This window comes from Nicotiana attenuata, unplaced genomic scaffold (assembly GCF_001879085.1).
Source record: "Nicotiana attenuata strain UT unplaced genomic scaffold, NIATTr2, whole genome shotgun sequence".
NCBI classification, from domain to species: Eukaryota; Viridiplantae; Streptophyta; class Magnoliopsida; order Solanales; family Solanaceae; genus Nicotiana; species Nicotiana attenuata.
In genome coordinates, this window is record NW_017673097.1 from 66179 (window position 1) to 85201 (window position 19023).

At 37.2% G+C, this 19023-nt stretch overlaps 1 protein-coding gene and 1 pseudogene across 2 annotated transcripts; one reads left to right on the plus strand and one right to left on the minus strand.

The window, feature by feature from the left end:
• The first annotated feature begins 357 nt into the window (after window positions 1–357).
• Window positions 358–2087, plus strand: LOC109215438 (annotated as a pseudogene).
• Window positions 2088–2383: 296 nt separating this feature from the next.
• On the minus strand, window positions 2384–4121 carry LOC109215440 (auxin response factor 24-like). 2 transcript variants are annotated; one of them, XM_019379509.1, is made up of 3 exons: window positions 3125–4121; window positions 2862–2992; window positions 2384–2717 (listed from the first exon to the last, which is right to left on the minus strand). In XM_019379509.1, the coding sequence occupies exons 1-3, from the start codon at window positions 3719–3721 to the stop codon at window positions 2642–2644; spliced, it is 804 nt and encodes a 267-aa protein (XP_019235054.1). In that variant the 5' UTR covers window positions 3722–4121; the 3' UTR covers window positions 2384–2641. The 2 variants fall into 2 exon arrangements, with proteins under 2 accessions (XP_019235054.1, XP_019235053.1); XM_019379508.1 differs by having other exon boundaries at window positions 2456–2717; window positions 2802–2992.
• Between the last annotated feature and the right edge of the window lie 14902 nt (window positions 4122–19023).

A 19023-nucleotide genomic window follows, 5' to 3' on the forward strand; every position in this document is an offset into this window, starting at 1 on the left:
CAAAACAAAATGCAAGGAATATTTCAAGGAATATTCCTGATGTCCCCTAATGGCTATACTCTACTACAAGGGTCGTCTAGTCTTTGTCTGTTTCAGGGTCGTCCTCTTTAGAACGTCACTTTAAGGAGGCCTCGTCAGTCGTCGTACTCGTCGTCAGTCGTGGTCGGTCAAATGTGGACCCATACAGTGATAACATGTTAATTATACTAAAGTTTATCAGCTTATCTATTTCTGAAGTTTATCATACAGACTTAATCCACAATAATTTAAATGTATAAATATTACACGTCCATAGAACTTACACTTATTTATATATTCTTAAGCCCTCCCTATATGTACGTGTTGCAGCCGTACTCCATGGAACATGCCGACCTCGACCTCGATCAGGGGTGGCCCAATGGTGGGGCCCTGGAAATTTCCTATAGGTATCAATTTTTCTGTAAGAATATTAAGTATTTGGAAGAAAAAACAAGGGTACAATTTTCATGAAAAAAAAAAAAGGAAAGATTGGACCGTTGGAGAAAAATTGGTAAACTAACACAATATTTTTGGGATTCACTCCCCATTTTGTCTTATTTATACACAATCACCATTAGCCCACATCATTTTGTCTCTTATTACCTTTCTCTTCAAAAATATATTCACTTTTGCTCCTCTATATTTCATTTGACATAAAGATTCCAAGTCTCGCTAAGTCACTATCTCATAAACTATTCTAAAAAGCAAGAGAGGAAAAAATCAATTGTCAAACTCTTTTGTTTGTTCTCAAGTTTTCTGTAGTTGCATCAAGAGTATTGAAGCATCGATAGTGTATCACATATTCAAGTTATCTATTTGGTGAGCTCGGTTTGATTGTTCTATATTTTATTATTTTACATCTAAAATTTGTTAGTTTTTTTATACTTTTTATGTGTGAGCATAGATTGTCTTTTTAGTTATTTTATTGAAATTTTAATATATCAACTAGAAAAAATAAATCTGGGTGTTTAAAATGCCAAAAAGGAACCTTTGATAAATTTTTATCAAATAAGAAAAATTCTAAAGAAGAAAATATGAAAGAATTTATGGTGGATGAAAAATCATCAATATAATTGAGCTACACGGTAATAAAATCGAAGAAGGAGAAGAAGTTGATGAGAAATCTAGCATAGATCCTCAAGAACATATGGAAATTCTAAATAAATTGAAAAATTGTATTCCTAGAAACATATATGATCCTAATCAATAGACTATAACTAAATTAATAGAAATTGATTATAAACACATTATTAATAATTTACATTCAAAAAGCTAGAAAATAAACTTCAAATGAAATTATATATGATATTTTTTGTTTGTAACAAGAAGCTTAAGGCCCTAGTTAAAGTTTGGCTTACTGAGCCGCCCCTGCCTCAATGCGTTCGACCAAGTCATGGCTATCAACGTTAGAGGGATGGCGGCAGAAATTAAGCACGCAGCTCGAGTGATGATCACACGGCAAACTGGTTCCATTTTGTGCACGGCTAGCGTCACAGGCGCCACATATTCAACCCAAATCCTGCGCGATCGAAATCATGAGATCCGTAACAGCAGAACTATGCAAGAACGGGATCAGAATCAACTGCATATCGCCCTTTGCAATTCCAACACCGTTTTATATTGATGAGGTGAAAGCGTATTACCCTGGAGTGGATCCTCAAGTTCCTGTTAACATGTTGTATCGTTCAAGTGAGTTGAAAGGAGCCTACTCTGAGCCAATTGATGTGGCCAATGCTGCTCTATATTTGGCCAATGATGATGCCAAGTATATTAGTGGCCAAAACCTGGTGGTAGACGGAGGTTTCACCTCCTATAAAAGTTAACTTTCCCACGTCTGATCGGGACTAATAACATTAGTAGTTGGTACTCGTAAATCGAAGATATTGCCACAAAAAATATTGCAAGTTGACCAAAAAAAACTGGACCAACTCTTGGCATGCAGAAATTTGTCATCAGACAGGAGATTGTTAAGTGGGAAAGTTTTTACACCTGACGTTTACACCAAATCAAATAATTAACCCTAAATGTATTTAATCAAGGTTAAGAGATAAATGTTTGTGAAGGAAAAGGGATCGCTTGGTCCTTCATCAGTTGTTTCATAATAAAGGATTGATAGAATGGTCTTATTATAACAATTTATGGTTCATGTGCTTAATTAGAATGAATAATCTAATGGAATTCATGGATTTACAATAGACATGTCGTGCATTAATTTGCTTGGTGCAAATACATGTGCGAGTAAGTTTTCTCCGAGTGAAGTGGCCCTCAGTTTTGAAGTGTGGCTAATATCGACCAGTTGCAGAAAGAGAAACACCAATTACACTTCTACACTTTAGTGATTACGATAGATGCATTTATTCCTCACCAAATACATAAAGATGATGGCAAAAGGTGTCATCCCACATTATTTATCAAGCATGGAGGTATAAGCTCCCGCTTCACAGAAGATATTCATAAAATACATCAACTTAACAGGCAAATAATTCAGTTTGCTTTTTTCTGATACATACTAGTAGATCAGTGTTTTATGAGTATGTGACCCGAAAAGATCAATGTGATTGACTATGTGATCCCTAAGCATTTTTTTCAGTTGAAGAGATGAAAGTGAGCTAACTATTTAGTTTCAGAAGCTTCTGTCAGCCAGGTAATCAGCTCCTATTGAACAAATAAACATCTTTCGCACCATGGCCTGGAAATCGCTGCATGTTAGTTTGAAATAAGATTATAATCAAGATTCATGGAAAGAAACATTATAAATGAACTAAGTTGGATTTAATACTGACGACCAAGGATAATCTCCAAGTAACTTTGTGTTTCCTTCGCTATCTTGATAGGTTACATACCAATCCTTGCTACCATCCAGAAGAGACCCTTCAAATCCAAACAGCTTGTCGAGTTCAGAAATGAGTTCCCCATACCCCTTTACACGTGACATGTCTATAGATCTTCCAAGAGCACATCCATACTTGAGTACCTAAAAGGAGAAGGGATAAAAAAGACTTCAGACAAAGACAGCTGTTCACGTGTTTAAAATTTATCAAAGGCTGAACTCTTCTCGGAATTGTATAATGTTAATAATGTTGATTAAAAACGGAATCCAAATTACCTTTGTGCAACTGCGAATAATGCTTTCCCTGCATTGGGTGTCTGAATCGCCAGAAGTGTTTTTACTCTGTTCCAGAAAATTAACGGTCTCAGAAGCTGCTGGAAAAGCACCAAAATGTGCAAGTTCACTTCCATGTGGGGAAGTGGACTCAAGACCATTTAGTATATCCACTCCAAATAGCTTTAATTTGCTTCCACCAGTGGGTTGGATCCCCATAACTTCTGACTCTACATTACCTTTAGAATTTGAATTTCTGTAATCGACAATCTTTGGAATAGACAAAGATTCACTTGCAAAGGATGGTATTTTTGAAGACTGTAAATTGGAAAATCCATTACTGGAAGGACTTGTGCCATGAACTTCCTTTCCAATAAAGTCTAACCACGGATCAAGAATATAATTATGCTGCTGATTCTCCAATCTAACTTGTCCTGGCCTCCATCTAAGCTTTCGCTGTGGTGGTTGACGCAAATCATGAGGTCGTCTCAAGGCATTCTCTTCATAAGCATTTACAGCTTTTTCTTGACCTTGCAAGACCCTAGAGTTCCACGGAGGTGAATGCTCAACTGAACTCTTCATCAAGCCTTTGGGATACATGAAGGAATCATTTTATCATTTAGGATTTAGGCAGTTACTTAATATAATGATGCATTAACTCAATACATAAGGTAGCAGGAAAAGACATGAAGCTATGTTCTGTTTTCCTCTCAGCTAAAAATATACAATTTCAAGTGCCTATAACAAAGACAAATCCCCTATTTCATAACCTTTTCTGTTTTACAAGAAAGATCTTCCAAATATATCTCCATTCTCTGTCTAGCTAGTTGACTCTCAAAAGATGGTATCTGTCAAATATCCTAGGCAGATCGACTGGGCTAAAGAGGATGATTTGATGGCACCTTCTTCCCAAGTCATCATTTTATTCCAGTGGAAATAGGTGCTGTGCTTATTTCATATCCTAAGAGTATGATATCCTTTTCAATTCAAGCATAACAGGAAGCAGAAGTATAAAGTGAAATAATTAAAACTCTTCCAAACATTACATCCCCACCCCATTTCCCGTGAAAGAGAAGACCCGCCCTCCTATATTTTCTTTTTTATCATTATTGTTATTTTTTATTGGCTTAAAAGTTATATTATATACTGTCACGACCCAATTTAGGATTGTGACCGGCGCTTAGGAGCAAGTGCTCCCAAGTAAGCCTCATCGGTAATTTTACAGAAAATCGGACAGAGTTTTCCCTGTTTTTGGACCATCCCAAAAATTTTCCTGTCTCAAATCAACAACCAAACATCCTAATATCATACCAAACAATTGACAACTTGTCAATTAACCAATACAAGCCTCCACCATAACTAAACCACCAACTAACCACTGAAATACTAATTTATCTCCAACTTTGATAAATGAGAACGATACTCAACATAAGACTATAATAACAAAAGAATACCCATGACACTAAAATAATGACTATGGAGCGACTCTAAGAGTTCAATGAAAAGACCATAACAATAAATAAAATCTCTGCCCACGCGAACAAGTGCGAGGCTCACCGAGAAATATCAACCTGTGCGCTCTAATTAACGAAATCCTCGCCTGCGTCAACTACTGTCTCTGGAAAAAAAAATTAGCGGGGAATGAGTGGCTAGCTCAGTGAGTAATAACACTTAACCACAACCGTTTTTATTTGGGGACAAGTCAGAAAATATGCTAGTATATTAAGCAGAAATTATCATATAAATGCCCATTTCAGAAACAATAAACAATTTTTAGTCTCATCATGTTTTTCTTGTAGTATAATACGATTGACAATTCCGTAATAAACTCGATAACCACTGTATTATATCAATATTCATATTTTGGAAGGTTTCAATGAACGAATCATGTAATCGGTATAACTGTGGACTTCTTCGCAAGAAGTCAAATATAACGGTAGTCCCTACTCGAGGAAAATCGATAACGGTATGCTAGTTCTACCTTCCCACTAGCGTGGGCTATAACTGTACTCTGTAATTGGTAAATACAAGGTGCACCAGGTCTAACGACCCCGCCGTTATCTACGGGATCCTTCAAAGTCTCCTCCCATTTATACTCTTTCTTGTAAACAGTAGATACTCGTACAAAAGCATTTTGAAAATAATAAAGGGCATATCGTTTCTTATCAAATCTTGTAATTTTATTTCGGTAACGGTAATCATGTCTTAAGTAACAGTAAAACATGTCTAGTAACAGTGAGAATAATTCAAATAACTGTAACATCTCAAGTAACGGTAAAACATATCCAGTAACGGTAAAAATATTTAGATTAACTGGTAAACATCTCAAGTAAACTGTTCGGTACCATATCAAGTAAAGGACTTGTCCCACATGCAATTTCAAAGCATCGTTAACACATTTATTTTCAAAATCATATATAAACCATGCAGGTTATGAAAATATAAATTGTGGTAAGATTACTACTCACCATACTTGTGCAGGAATGCCCAATGTGCCACCTCGAACACTTTGTTCAACTTCTTCAACTACCTACTTGTAACAAAACCAATCTATGTATTAACTCCGTGAATTCCAACATAGCTTGTCCGATACTTCATATCAGATTAATTCCCCCGTTTTTATTCCTTTGGAACCGAGTAGTGATTCTCTATTTGTTCTTACATTGCGATCTATCCAACTATTTGTATATGGAAACAAAAATTTTATTCGTTTGCACAAAACCTGTATTCTTCCCCTCAATTAATACTTGTACTAAAATATTTCTAGCTTGTACATTAGAGTGTCGGTATAACCTAAAAGATTTTTCAGTCAATTTAATAGGAATTCATTATTTGTTATAAAAGAATATCTTAAGTTGTTAGTCTTGTTTCTACCCTTAATTAGTGAAATAATAACTAATAATATGTTAGGCATTGAGTAAAGGGACTCCCTGATAGATTACCATGGAAAAATTTGGAATTTAATTACCTAATTTGTCCTCCTGCTTCGAGAATCCCTTCGCTAGAAAGAAGAAGACCCACCTCGTCGTTCCCTTCGATTACTCCTGTGAGTTTGCCTCTGCGGAACTCCATTACTTTGCCCCTATCCCTTTTTCTTCTGCTAACGTAGTGGCTTGGCCCTAATTCATCTTTTGTTATTATTATTTGTTTTTGGGTTAAGTTATGTTAAAAGACTAATATGCCCTATCTAAACATGGGGTATTGCATTCTCACCACCTTAGGAAATTCGGTCCCCGAATTTAAAACAAGTCCATACTTATTGTTTGAAACATATGAGGGTACTTGACTCGCATAGCATCTTCCAGTTCCCAAGTAGCCTCTTCAACAGTATGATTTCTCCATAAGACGTTTACGAATTCTATTTCTTTTGAACGTAGGTTTCTTATATGTCTATCCACAATAGCCATCGGCTCCTCCTTGTAAGAAAACTTTTCATCCACAACAGTATGATTTCTCCATAAAACTTTTCTGATATACATTTTCTTAGCATTGAGACATGAAACACTCGATGAATAAAAGATAATTCAGGAGGAAGTGCCAAACGATATGCCACAGCTCCTACTCGTTCAACTATCTTGTACGGTCTTATAAAATTTAGGACTTAATTTCCTTTTTTTAATCACACTACACCTTTCATGGGAGACATACATGGTAAAACTCGACCTCCAACTAGAAATTCCAAGTCCTTTTTCCTTTTACCAGCTAAAACTTTTGTTTGCTTTTAGTTGTGAGCAATTTTATTTTTTTGCCTGATCAATTCGACCTTGTCAATAGCTTCTTGTACTAGCCAGGTCCTCATAAGTTAGTCTCACTAGATTCAAACTATCGATAGGAGAACAACATCTCTTACCATACAATGCCTCGTATGGTGCCATTTGAATGTTGGACTGAAAGTTATTATGGTAGGGAAATCCAGCTAAAGATAGATAGGCATTCCAACAACCTCCAAACTCAAGAATGCAATCTCTCAACATATCCGTGAAGATCTGTATAGTAATTCGGACTTTGCATTTGCGTGTGATAAAACTAGTACTAAGATCTACTCGTGTACTCCACGTCTCTTGAAAAGATTTCCAAATTGTGAAGTGAATTGTGATCCTCTATCAGAGATGGACAATAGAGCTCTATTGAGTCAGATAATTTTTTCATTCATGTATATTTGTGCATATTTTCCTTACTATAAGAGTTTTGACTAGCAAGAAACATGCTTACTATGTAAGCCAATTTACAACTTTCCCACATATAATCATACCTCTAATGGTTTAGATAATTTAGACATATATGTATTGTAATTCTATTGCGTTTCTACTTCAGAATCTTGTGTTGTTGTAGTGGGCCTGTGAGTCGCAAGTGCTTGCCTTAACATGCCGACATGTCAAATAGTTAGAACCAAAGTTAACAAATTATTCTTTTTTTATTTCTTTTTTTTTCTTTTCCAACCAATCCTTTTTTTTCTAGTCATATTGCATCTTATTGACTTGCGATATATAGTGTATATAGAGTTGTGAGCTCCATCACAAATAACCTGTCTCAACCCATATATGTTTGCTACACATAATTGATTACCTAGTTAGAGAATACCATCATTATTAACAATCATATCCTCGCTTTTACTAGCTAAAAACTAATCTCGGTACTTGAACAATCGCTCATCCTCGTATTGACTAGCCTTTATGCACTCTACATCAGTCGACCAATAGCCAATAATGTCTTTGAATTTTTTTTATTCACACTGAGTGTACCTTCTAGTCTATGCGCATCTTTTTACAAAAGTATCTTACACGAACTATATGCGCCAAATTACCCATGTTTTTTTTAATCTTTTTTTTTTGCATAAGCCATAATATTTTACATTTCCCATACAATACAAAATAGTACAGTTATATCTTCAGTAATTCCCTCCATCAGCATTGATAAATATTAATANTCAGCATTGATAAATATTATTATTTGTTGTGATTTTAAATGTGCTTCAGGCTCTTGTACTATGTGTAAATCTCATAGATTTCTTCGTATAAATAGTATCTCTAAATCCTAAATGGAAATACCATTGTGACCGTCTCCAACTCATGAGTGGCATCATCCAACTTGGGCTTCTTCAACTTTATTGAAGCATAAGCTATTACAGGACTATTCTGCATGAGAAAATATCCTAATCCTACCCTCGAAGTATCACAGAACATCGTGAATCCTCTAGAGCCTATTGGAATAAGAATAACACTGGTATGCTTGCCAAACATGCCCTGGGGCTTCTGGAATCTCGTCTTACATTCCTACATTCACTGAAATTTGGTGACTTTCTATGTTAACTTGGTGAGTAGTGGTACTATTCTAGAGGAATCCTATACAAATAATGCTTGTAGTAGCCTGTCAAGCCAAAAAAAAAAAAAAAGATCAATCTCTTTAGGAGAAACGGGTCTCGGCCATTTAGGAAGTGCTTCTATCTTCTCAGAATCTACCATAATTTCATTCTTACATATCGTGTGTCCTATGAATACCACCGAGTCTAGCTAAAGTTCACACTTCAAAAACTTGGTAAAAAAGCTAATTTTTCGGTAGTATCTATAACACAGTTTTTTTTTTCAAGTAATTCTTCGTGTTCTTTATAGCTACAAGAATATACTTAATATCATAAATAAAGACCATGATACTTTTTTTTTTCCAGAAACAACTTAAACACCATATTCATTATATCTATGAATGCGGGTAGAGAATTGGCGAGTTCGAAAGGCATTACAAGTAACTCATAATATTTGTACTGGGTTCTAGAGGCTTACATCGAAATATCTTCCTTTCTTATTCTAAGCTGATAATAACCAGACTAAAGATCAATCTTTTAAAAGTGGGAGGATCCTTGTAACTAATCAAACAAGTTATCTATACGAGACAATGAGTACATATTGCATATTGTTATCTTAGTCAATTGTATGTAGTTGATTTACATTCTTACGGACCTATTTCCCCCCTCTCTCTTTTTTTCCAATAATATTGGGTGCTCCCCATGGTGAAACACTCGGTATGATAAAACTCTTATTCAATAGGTTTTGCAATTGTTCACTTAGCCCTCTCGACTCCGTTGGTTTCATATTATATAATTTATATGTGAGGTGTTAGCTCAATACCGAAGTCTATTTCTCATATTGGAGGTAGTCCTAGTAAATCCTTAGGAATACATTAGAGAATCTCTCATTATGATACTTTTTTTCTCTCAAACTAAGCGTTTCTTCTCTTGTGCCCCTTACCATATCTACGAGATCCAAACAACCTTTCTTCTATAACCATTAAGTCTTCAAAATATATAATTTGCTCGTCTCTAAAACCTATAATCCCTTTTTTGGACGAAACTAGCTTTTAAAGTTCACCAAACCTAATAGTCTTTCCATTGTAATTGAGGGTAGCATGGTAAGAAGATAATTAATCCATATTCGTCTGTACGTTAGAGTCAACTATATCAAGTACAACTTGGTTAGCTAGGGTTTTCATATCTTAACTTAAATCTTAACAGTTTTAAACACATGTCTAACTACTATAAATTTTTCACAGATGTGGCAACCTGAAAAGGATCGCTTAATATCTCAAAATGTTCTTGATTTTTAAATCTTCGACTCATATTAAAATCCATACTAAAAGATATTCTAATCTCGATCGTCTTATGTGAGCTCTTACACGCCTATCATGTCCATATTTTCAATCTTTCTGGTAAGTGCAACTGCTAATAGGTTTAAGTCTTCATATATGCAGTTATTACCTTGTTTAAAAAATTAACCAACTTTTCAACAAGCCTCTAAACTTAGATGTTGCTTGCGTATCCAGCTGAGAAAAGTTGGGTGTTAATATGTAAAGTNNTATAACGTAACGTACTACATAATTGTTACGTGTGTCTAGAGGCTTACATCGAAATATCTTCCTTTCTTATTCTAAGTTGATGATAACCAAACTAAAGATCAATCTTTTAAAAGTGGGAGGATCCTTGTAACTAATCAAACAAGTTATCTATACGAGACAATGAGTACATATTGCATATCTATACGAGACAATGAGTACATATTGCATATTGTTATCTTAGTCAATTGTATGTAGTCGATTTACATTCTTACGGACCTATTTCCCCCCTCTCTCTCTCTTTTTCCAACAATATTGGGTGCTCCCCATGGTGAAACACTCGGTATGATAAAACTCTTATTCAATAGGTTTTGCAATTGTTCACTTAGCTCTCTCAACTATGTTGGTGCCATATAATATAGTTTGCGTGTTAGGTGCCAACTCAATACCGAAGTCTATTTCTCATATTGAAGGTAGTCCTAGTAAATCCTTAGGAGTACATTAGAGAATATCTCATTATGATTTTTTTTCCTCAAACTAAGTGTTTCTTCTCTTGTGCCCCTTATCGTATCTATTAGACCTAAACAATTCCTTTTATAACTATTAAGCCTTAAAAATATATACTTTGCTCATCTCTAAAACCTATAATCCCTTTTTTTTGGACAAAACTGGCTTTTAAAGTTCAAAAAAACTTAATAGTCTTTCCATAATAATCTAGGATAGCTTGGTAAGAGGATAAGTAATTCATACCCCTCAGTACGTTAGAGTCAACCATATCAAGTACAACTTGGTTAGATAGGTTTTTTTTCGCTTAACTTGAATCTTAAAAGCTTTAAACACATGTCTAACTACTATAAATTTTTCACAGGTGTGGCAACCCGAAAAGGATCGCTTAATATCTCAAAACATTCTTGATTTTTAAATCTTCGACTCATATTAAAATCCATATTAAAAGATATTCTAATCTCGATCTTCTTATGTGAGTTCTTGCCCGCCTATCATGTTCATATTTTCAATCTTTCTGGTAAGTGCAACTGCTACAGAATAGGTTTATGTCTTCATATACGCAGTTACTGTCTTGTTTAAATAATTAACCAACCTTTCAACAAGCCTATAAACTTATGATATTGCTTGTGTATCCAGCTCAGAAAGTTTGGTGTTATATGTAAGTATACCCAACGTCTAAATCAATTTCTTAAATGATCTAGCAGGCAAGTTCACGTTACAAACTGTCAAGAAGGAGGTGATTCATAAACACTTTAGTGAAATTTATTCCCAAATTAGTTGTGTTGCTCTTGTTGGCATCTCTAAGAGTACAGTAGCATTTCATGTATTCATCATGTTCTCTAGTCTAAAAATTGCATGTTCCATAGACCTCTTCATAAAAGATCCTATGGCTCATAACGTGGTAAGTATTTTACTAAAACCTTTAAGGATCCTTTGAACTATCAGAAATAGTAAACTTAGTAGTTTCAACTTTAGGAACTTTATTAAGAATATTTTGTTGGTCCCCATAATCTTCTAGGTGCATGAGGACTTTAGAGCCCCTATTCTGTTGCTCATTCTTCTCATGTTTATCTATTACCTCCATGAAGATCTCAATTTTTTTTTCATTTTTTTCATGGAGGTAAGTACCTTTTTGTGATAGCACTCCTCTATCGCTGTAGTGGTGGACTAATATAAATTTTCTATTACGCATCTTATCAGAAAGCACCTCATATGGTACAATGAACCTTTCACTGGTCTTGTATACTACTTATGTAGCATATCTTTGCTTGGAGATGGCTGCATGTCCATTGCCGAAATTTGATGTCTTTGAAGTTTGAACCACTAGGAAAATTCTATTATAGGGTAATTGGTCCGAGCCATACACAAATAGGATAAGTAATGATAGATTCAGTTATTTGACCCTAATCGCCATACACGTACGGAGGAATAAGGAAGAAAGACAAGAAACATCCTATCACGCCCTCGCAGAATCACGATTATGGGAATGGCCGGCTACATAACCATAATTGAGATTCTACTACCGAAGTGTGCTCCATTAGTCACAAGAATAACCTGGCTCTGATACCAACTTTGTCACGACTCAATTTAGGATTGTGACCGGCGCTTAGGAGCAAGTGCTCCCAAGTAAGCCTCATCGGTAATTTTACAGAAAATCGGACAAAGTTTCCCCTGTTTTTGGACCATCCCAAAAATTTTCCTGTCTCAAATCAACAACCAAACATCCTAATATCATACCAAACAATTGATAACTTGTCAATCAATCAATACAAGTCTCCACCATAACTAAACCACCAACTAACCACTGAAATACTAATTTATCTCCAACTTTGATAAATGAGAACAATACTCAACATAAGACTATAATATAAAAGAATACCCATGACACTAAAATAATGACTATGGAGCGACTCTAAGAGTTCAATGAAAAGACCATAACAATAAATAAAATCTCTGCCCACGCGAACAAGTGCGAGGCTCACTGAGAAATATCAACCTGTGCGCTCTAATTAACGAAATCCTCGCCTGCGTCAACTACTATCTCTGGAAAAAAAATTAGCGGGGAATGAGTGGCTAGCTCAGTGAGTAATAATACTTAACCACAACCGTTTTTATTTGGGGACAAGTCAGAAAATATGCTAGTATATTAAGCAGAAATTATTATATAAATGCTCCTTTCAGAAACAATAAACAATTTTTAGTCTCATCATGTTTTTCTTGTAGTATAATACGATTGACAATTCCGTAATAAACTCGATAACCACTGTATTATATCAATATTCATATTTTGGGAGGTTTCAATGAACGAATCATGTAATCGGTATAACTATGGACTTCTTCGCAAGAAGTCAAATATAACGGTAGTCCCTACTCGAGGGAAATCGGTAACGGTATGCTAGTTCTACCTTCCCACTAGCGAGGGCTATAACTGTACTCTGTAATCGGTAAATACAAGGTGCACCAGGTCTAACGAACCCGTCGTTAGCTACGGGATCCTTCAAAGTCTCCTCCCATTTATACTCTTTCTTGTAAACAGTAGATACTCGTACAAAAGCATTTTGAAAATAATAAAGGGCATATCGTTTCTTATCAAATCTTGTAATTTTATTTCGGTAACGGTAATCATGTCTTAAGTAACAGTAAAACATGTCTAGTAACAGTGAGAATAATTCAAATAACTGTAACATCTCAAGTAACGGTAAAACATATCCAGTAACGGTAAAAACGTTTAGATTAACTGGTAAACATCTCAAGTAAACTGTTCGGTACCATATCAAGTAAAGGACTTGTCCCACATGCAATTTCAAAGCATCGTTAACACATTTATTTTCAAAATCATATATAAACCATGCAGGTTATGAAAACACAAATTGTGGTAAGATTACTACTCACCATACTTGTGCAGGAATGCCCAATGTGCCACCTCGAACACCTTGTTCAACTTCTTCAACTACCTACTTGTAACAAAACCAATCTATGTATTAACTCCGTGAATTCCAACATAGCTTGTCCGATACTTCATATCAGATTAATTCCCCCGTTTTTATTCCTTTGGAACCGAGCAGTGATTCTCTATTTGTTCTTACATTGCGATCTATCCAACTATTTGTATATGGAAACAAAAATTTTATTCATTTGCACAAAACTTGTATTCTTCCCCTCAATTAATACTTGTACTAAATATTTCTAGCTTGTACATTAGAGTGTCGGTATAACCTAAAAGATTTTTCAGTCAATTTAATAGGAATTCATTATTTGTTATAAAAGAATATCTTAAGTTGTTAGTCTTGTTTCTACCCTTAATTAGTGAAATAATAACTAATAATATGTTAGGCATTGAGTAAAGGGACTCCCTGATAGATTACCATGGAAAAATTTGGAATTTAATTACCTAATTTGTCCTCCTGCTTCGAGAATCCCTTCGCTAGAAAGAAGAAGACCCACCTCGTCGTTCCCTTCGATTGCTCCTGTGAGTTTGCCTCTGCCGAACTCCATTACTTTGCCCCTATCCCTTTTTCTTCTGCTAACGTAGTGGCTTGGCCCTAATTCATCTTTTGTTATTATTATTTTTTTTTTGGGTTAAGTTATGTTAAAAGACTAATATGCCCTATCTAAACATGGGGTATTGCATTTTCACACCCTTTCCGGTCCACAATCTCCAAATCAAACTCTTGAAGTAACAAGACCCATCACATCAGCCTAGCTTTGGAATCCTTCTTCGTCATCAAGTATCGGAGTGCGGCATGATCAGTATGAACTATGACCTTGGCTCCCATGAGATACGGCCGAAATTTCTCCATTGCGAACACAATAGCCAACAACTCTTTTTCAGTCACCGTGTAATTCACTTGAGCATCATTCATTATCTTGCTCGCATAATACACCGGGTGAAATATTTTATTCACTCTTTGACCCAAGACCGCCCCAACCGCAATATCACTCGCGTCACACATAAGCTCAAAAGGCAAGCTCCAATTGGGTGCGGTAATAATAGGAGTGGCGGTCAACTGGTACTTGAGGAGTTCAAAAGCTGTCATGCATTCCTCATTGAACACGAACTTCGCATCCTTTTCCAAAAGTTTGCACAAAGGATTCACTACCTTCGAAAAGTCTTCGATAAATCTCCGGTAGAACCCCGCATGCCCAAGAAAACATCTAACCCCCTTGACAGAAGTAGGGGGAGGGAGCCTTGAAATCACCTCAATTTTAGCTTTGTCCACCTTTATACCGTGCTTTGAGATTTTATGGCCAAGGACTATGCCCTCCTCAACCATGAAGTGGCATTTTTCCCAATTGAGCACAAGATTTGTTTCTTCACACCGGGCCAAAACCCTATCAAGATTCTTCAAGCATTCATCAAACGAGTCACCCCCAACACTGAAGTCGTCCATGAACACCTCCAAAATATCTTCCACCATATCGGTAAATATGGCCATCATACACCGCTGGAATGTAGCCGGTGCATTACACAACCCGAATGGCATCCTAGAAAAGGCAAAGGTACCATATGGGCAAGTGAAGGTGGTCTTCTCCTGATCTTCTGGAGCAATCAAAATTTGATTGTACCCAGAATACCCATCCAAGAAACAGTAGAAGGCACGCCCATCAAGTCTATCTAGCATCTGGTCAAAAAAAGGCAATGGAAAGTGATTTTTGCGGGTCACTTTGTTCAACTTGCGGTAATCCATGCACACCCTCCGTCCGGTGACAGTTCTGGTAGGAATTAACTCATTTTGCGCATTAGTAACCACGGTCATACCACCCTTCTTCGGCACACATTGCACCGGCGAAGTCCAAGAACTATCAGAGATGGGGTACACAACCCCGGCATCCAACCACTTGATCACCTCCTTTTTCACAACTTCTTGCATTGCCTCGTTCAACCTCCTTTGATGTTCCAAGGAGGGCTTTGCATCATTTTCAAAAATAATCTTGTGCATACAAAAGGCGAGGCTTATCCCCCGAATATCAGCTAAGGTCCATCCAATTGCCTTCTTCCGTTTTTGGAGCACCGCCAATGTGGCATCTACCTGCATGTTAGTAAGACAAGAGTAAAGAATAACTGGCAAAGTTGAACTAGGGCCTAAGAATTCATACCTGAGGTGTGGAGGAAACGGCTTCAACTCCAAAACGGGAGGTTCCTCGATTGAGGGCTTTGTTGGTGGAGTCTTCCTATTCTCAAGATCCAAAGATAGCTTCCGAGGCTCATAAGAGTAAGAGCCCATTCCATGTAAATCATTAACACACTCCACCCGGCCTTCATCCTCATTTATATCAAGATTCAACAATACCGCTTCTAGAGGGTCCTCCACATTGATCATTGCACTAGTATCATCAATTATCACTGCCGTGACAAGATCCACGAACGAGCACACTTCAGTACAGTTGGATTGCTTCATTGACTTACACACCATAACCATCATCTTGGAATCCACCACAATCATTGTCAAATTGATCCGAACTCCCTTGGTTCTGTTGCCCTCTTTGTCTTCTTTTGTTCACTAACATGTTGACACCCTCCATAGCATTTACTTGTCGTGGAGTTTGAACCTGTGTAATTGTGCCTTTGCTAGTTGGTTCATTGTTGTTGTAAGTTTTGCTATTGCCTGCCCATGATCATGGAGCTCTTTGTGCAAGTGAATGACCGTGGGGTCACCCTGTGGCACATTGACTCGACTTTGCCAAGCGGAAGAAGTGTCCGCCATCTCATCCAGTATCTCACAAGCTTGATCATACGGCGTGTTCATGAAATTGCCCCCTGCTAGTTGGTTTACTATGCACTGATTTGTTGTGTTAATGCCTCGGTATAATGACTGTTGTATCATTGCCTCAGTCATATCATTAGTTGGGCATTCCTTCACCATAGTCCGGTATCTCTCCCATATCTCATGCAGTGGTTCGTTAGGCTCCTGTTTGAAAGCTAAGATTTCATCCCTCAAAGTTTCCATGTGACCCGGCGAGAAAAACTTTGCAATGAATTTATCCGCCAACTCATCCCATGTATGGATGGAGTGGTTGGGGAGTCTCTCCAGCCAATCCAATGCTTTCCCTCGAAGAGAGAAAAGGAATAATCTCAACTGCAAGGCATCCTCGGACACATTCGTTTGCTTGCTCCCCCAACATGTATCGACAAATCCTTTAAGGTGCTTGTAAGCATTTTGATGGGGAGCACCCATGAAATACCCTTGCTGCTCCAACAATGCCAACATCACGTTGGTAATTTGAAAATTGCCCGCCCAGATCCGGGACAGGACAATTGCACTAGCATATCCTTGGTTGGGAAGCACTCGAGGTATAGCTCTGGGAGGTGGCGGGGGAGGGTCTGGAATATTATTATCATTAGCTTGTCGGCCTCTCCTTTGTCCTTTAGGTACAAGAGGCACCTTATATTCACCGTTATCATCAACCTCCTCCCCCGGGACCACGTTTCCAAGAGGGTCATTGTTGTCGTTTGCCGCCATTTTGTACCTGAATTGGCGTCACACACAAATTAGTATCACAGAAGGAAAGAAAAACAATATGCAAAACTATTTAGATAGATAGCAAAAACCGTTAGATCCCCGGCAACGGACCCAAAAAGTGATCGGGTCCAAGCCTACACCACTACAACGTGGCCAGAGCGGTCGATGCATCTTTTACCCGAGAAGGTCGGGATCGAATCCACAGGGAGCTACAACAATGTTTGGAGTTGGATTTCTATCTAATCTAGCAGTGCGTAGTGCTCTTGATTACACTTCCAATCATATTTGTTTGTTTTTTTCCTAACTTTATGCTAATGATATGCGAAATTAAGCTAAGTATGAATGCTTGTAAGATTTTCTAAATGGTTAACGAGGCACTAGGGAAGTGACTTTCTCCTAGGTGAATACTTGACGGATTCTAAAGCCTAAGGCAAAGCTGTTATGTTTGGGATCGCGATATAGCCAATGCACGACACTACTCACTCTATACCTCTCGGTAGCTTGAGTGACTTTGCCCTAATTGACTTTCTCAAGACCAATTGGGTGTCAAAATTATGCAAGCAATATAGGCTTAAGTTGGGTATTACTATCTCTAGATTTAACCCTTTAATTGGGGCTATCAATCTCTTGAATATGCCCCAATTCCTTGTTGAACTGATTTTCCTAGACTCAAGCTCTCTTTCTCAAGAAGAGCCTAAGTCAAATAGGAACAAATTAGTGTTTGCAACCACTAATTCAACTTGGATAACACAAATCAGTCCAAATATCAACCACCCATAAACATCTAAGCCTTAGAACAAAAGACCCATCAAATACCCACACTAGGGTTGAGCCACAACCCTAGCTAATGGGTCTAGCTACTCATAATAATGGAAGAAATCAGATATTTAGATGAAGAACAACCCATAAAATATAATTACAAAATAAGATTTGAAGATTCAATGTTAAAACAGCTATAAAATTACTCAAAATAGGCTAAAACCACCGTTCACGTGCTCAGCTAAGATAAAGATACCCTAAAATACGAAAAAGAAGTATTTATACATGGCCGAATTTTCTGGACAAAAATACCCCTGAGGAGGTACCGCGGACCGCGGAAAATGCACCGCGGCCGCGGTGAGGCTTTTTGGCTTCACTTTTCATTCTCTGAATCTGGCCACCGCGGACCGCATAAAATGCACCGCGGCCGCGGTGGCTTCATCGCGGACCGCAACAAATGGACTGCGACCGCGGTGTCTTGAAACTTCCGAAATCTTGAGCTCTCTGAATCCCTTCTCTACGGACCGCAACAAATGGATTGCGGCGCGATGAGGCTACCGCGGCCGCAAAGATTCTTCCGCGGACCGCACTGCTTAGAACCCCAGGAATGCACTTCTCTGAACTTACCCACCGCGGACCGCACTAAATGGACCGCGGCCGCGGTGGGTCTGTTGCAACTGCAATGGATTTTATGATGCAGTAGTGCTTTGACTTGTTCTTGGTACTTGTGCATGTTTCACTCCTTTTTGAGCTGGTTTTGACTTCTTGTCATTTTCTTGACCAAACCATGCAAACAAATACAACATGTAAGGTTTTGGGACTATTTGTATACATTTTTAATCCAAAACTCAAGTAAAAAGGAGTATAAAATAAACTCGAATCCCTAGATATCACAAACTCGACGGAAAACAGGGAGTCCAGCTAAGCAGAGAATGTATTCGACTGTATTCGTAAGCTGTATTCATGAATACAGTAACGGAATTTGCGAAAAAAAGGTCTTCAGCTGTTTAAAAACGGTAAGTGAATCAATTAACGCGATAGACTCCTAATATAACTCAACAAACTCAATTATAACACACAAAATTTATATTTTCAGTTATAGAAAATATTCTCAACCGAAAAACACCCAAATAACAGAACAATCTTCACAGATTCAATCCATCCTTTCTTTTTTTAGTGGTATCTTTACTAAAATATTTTTAGTGGTATCTTTACAAATAGATTTATATATTGAAATTATATAATTACATTGAATACAGTTAAATACATAAAAGTACATTGAATACATGAAGTATAGCAGGTCATCTATAGTGCAAAAACATATGAATACATATTGCAGATACATTTGAATAC

Bases quoted from the DNA above. Each gene is read 5' to 3' on its own strand.
- LOC109215440 (XM_019379508.1), bottom strand. From the start codon at position 3,721: ATGTATCCCAAAGGCTTGATGAAGAGTTCAGTTGAGCATTCACCTCCG. The intron at 2,993-3,124 runs GTAATTTGGATT...TTCTCCTTTTAG, and splicing joins TTATTCGCAGTTGCACAAAG to GTACTCAAGTATGGATGTGC. The intron at 2,718-2,801 runs GTCAGTATTAAA...ACTAACATGCAG, and splicing joins CTTGGAGATTATCCTTGGTC to CGATTTCCAGGCCATGGTGC.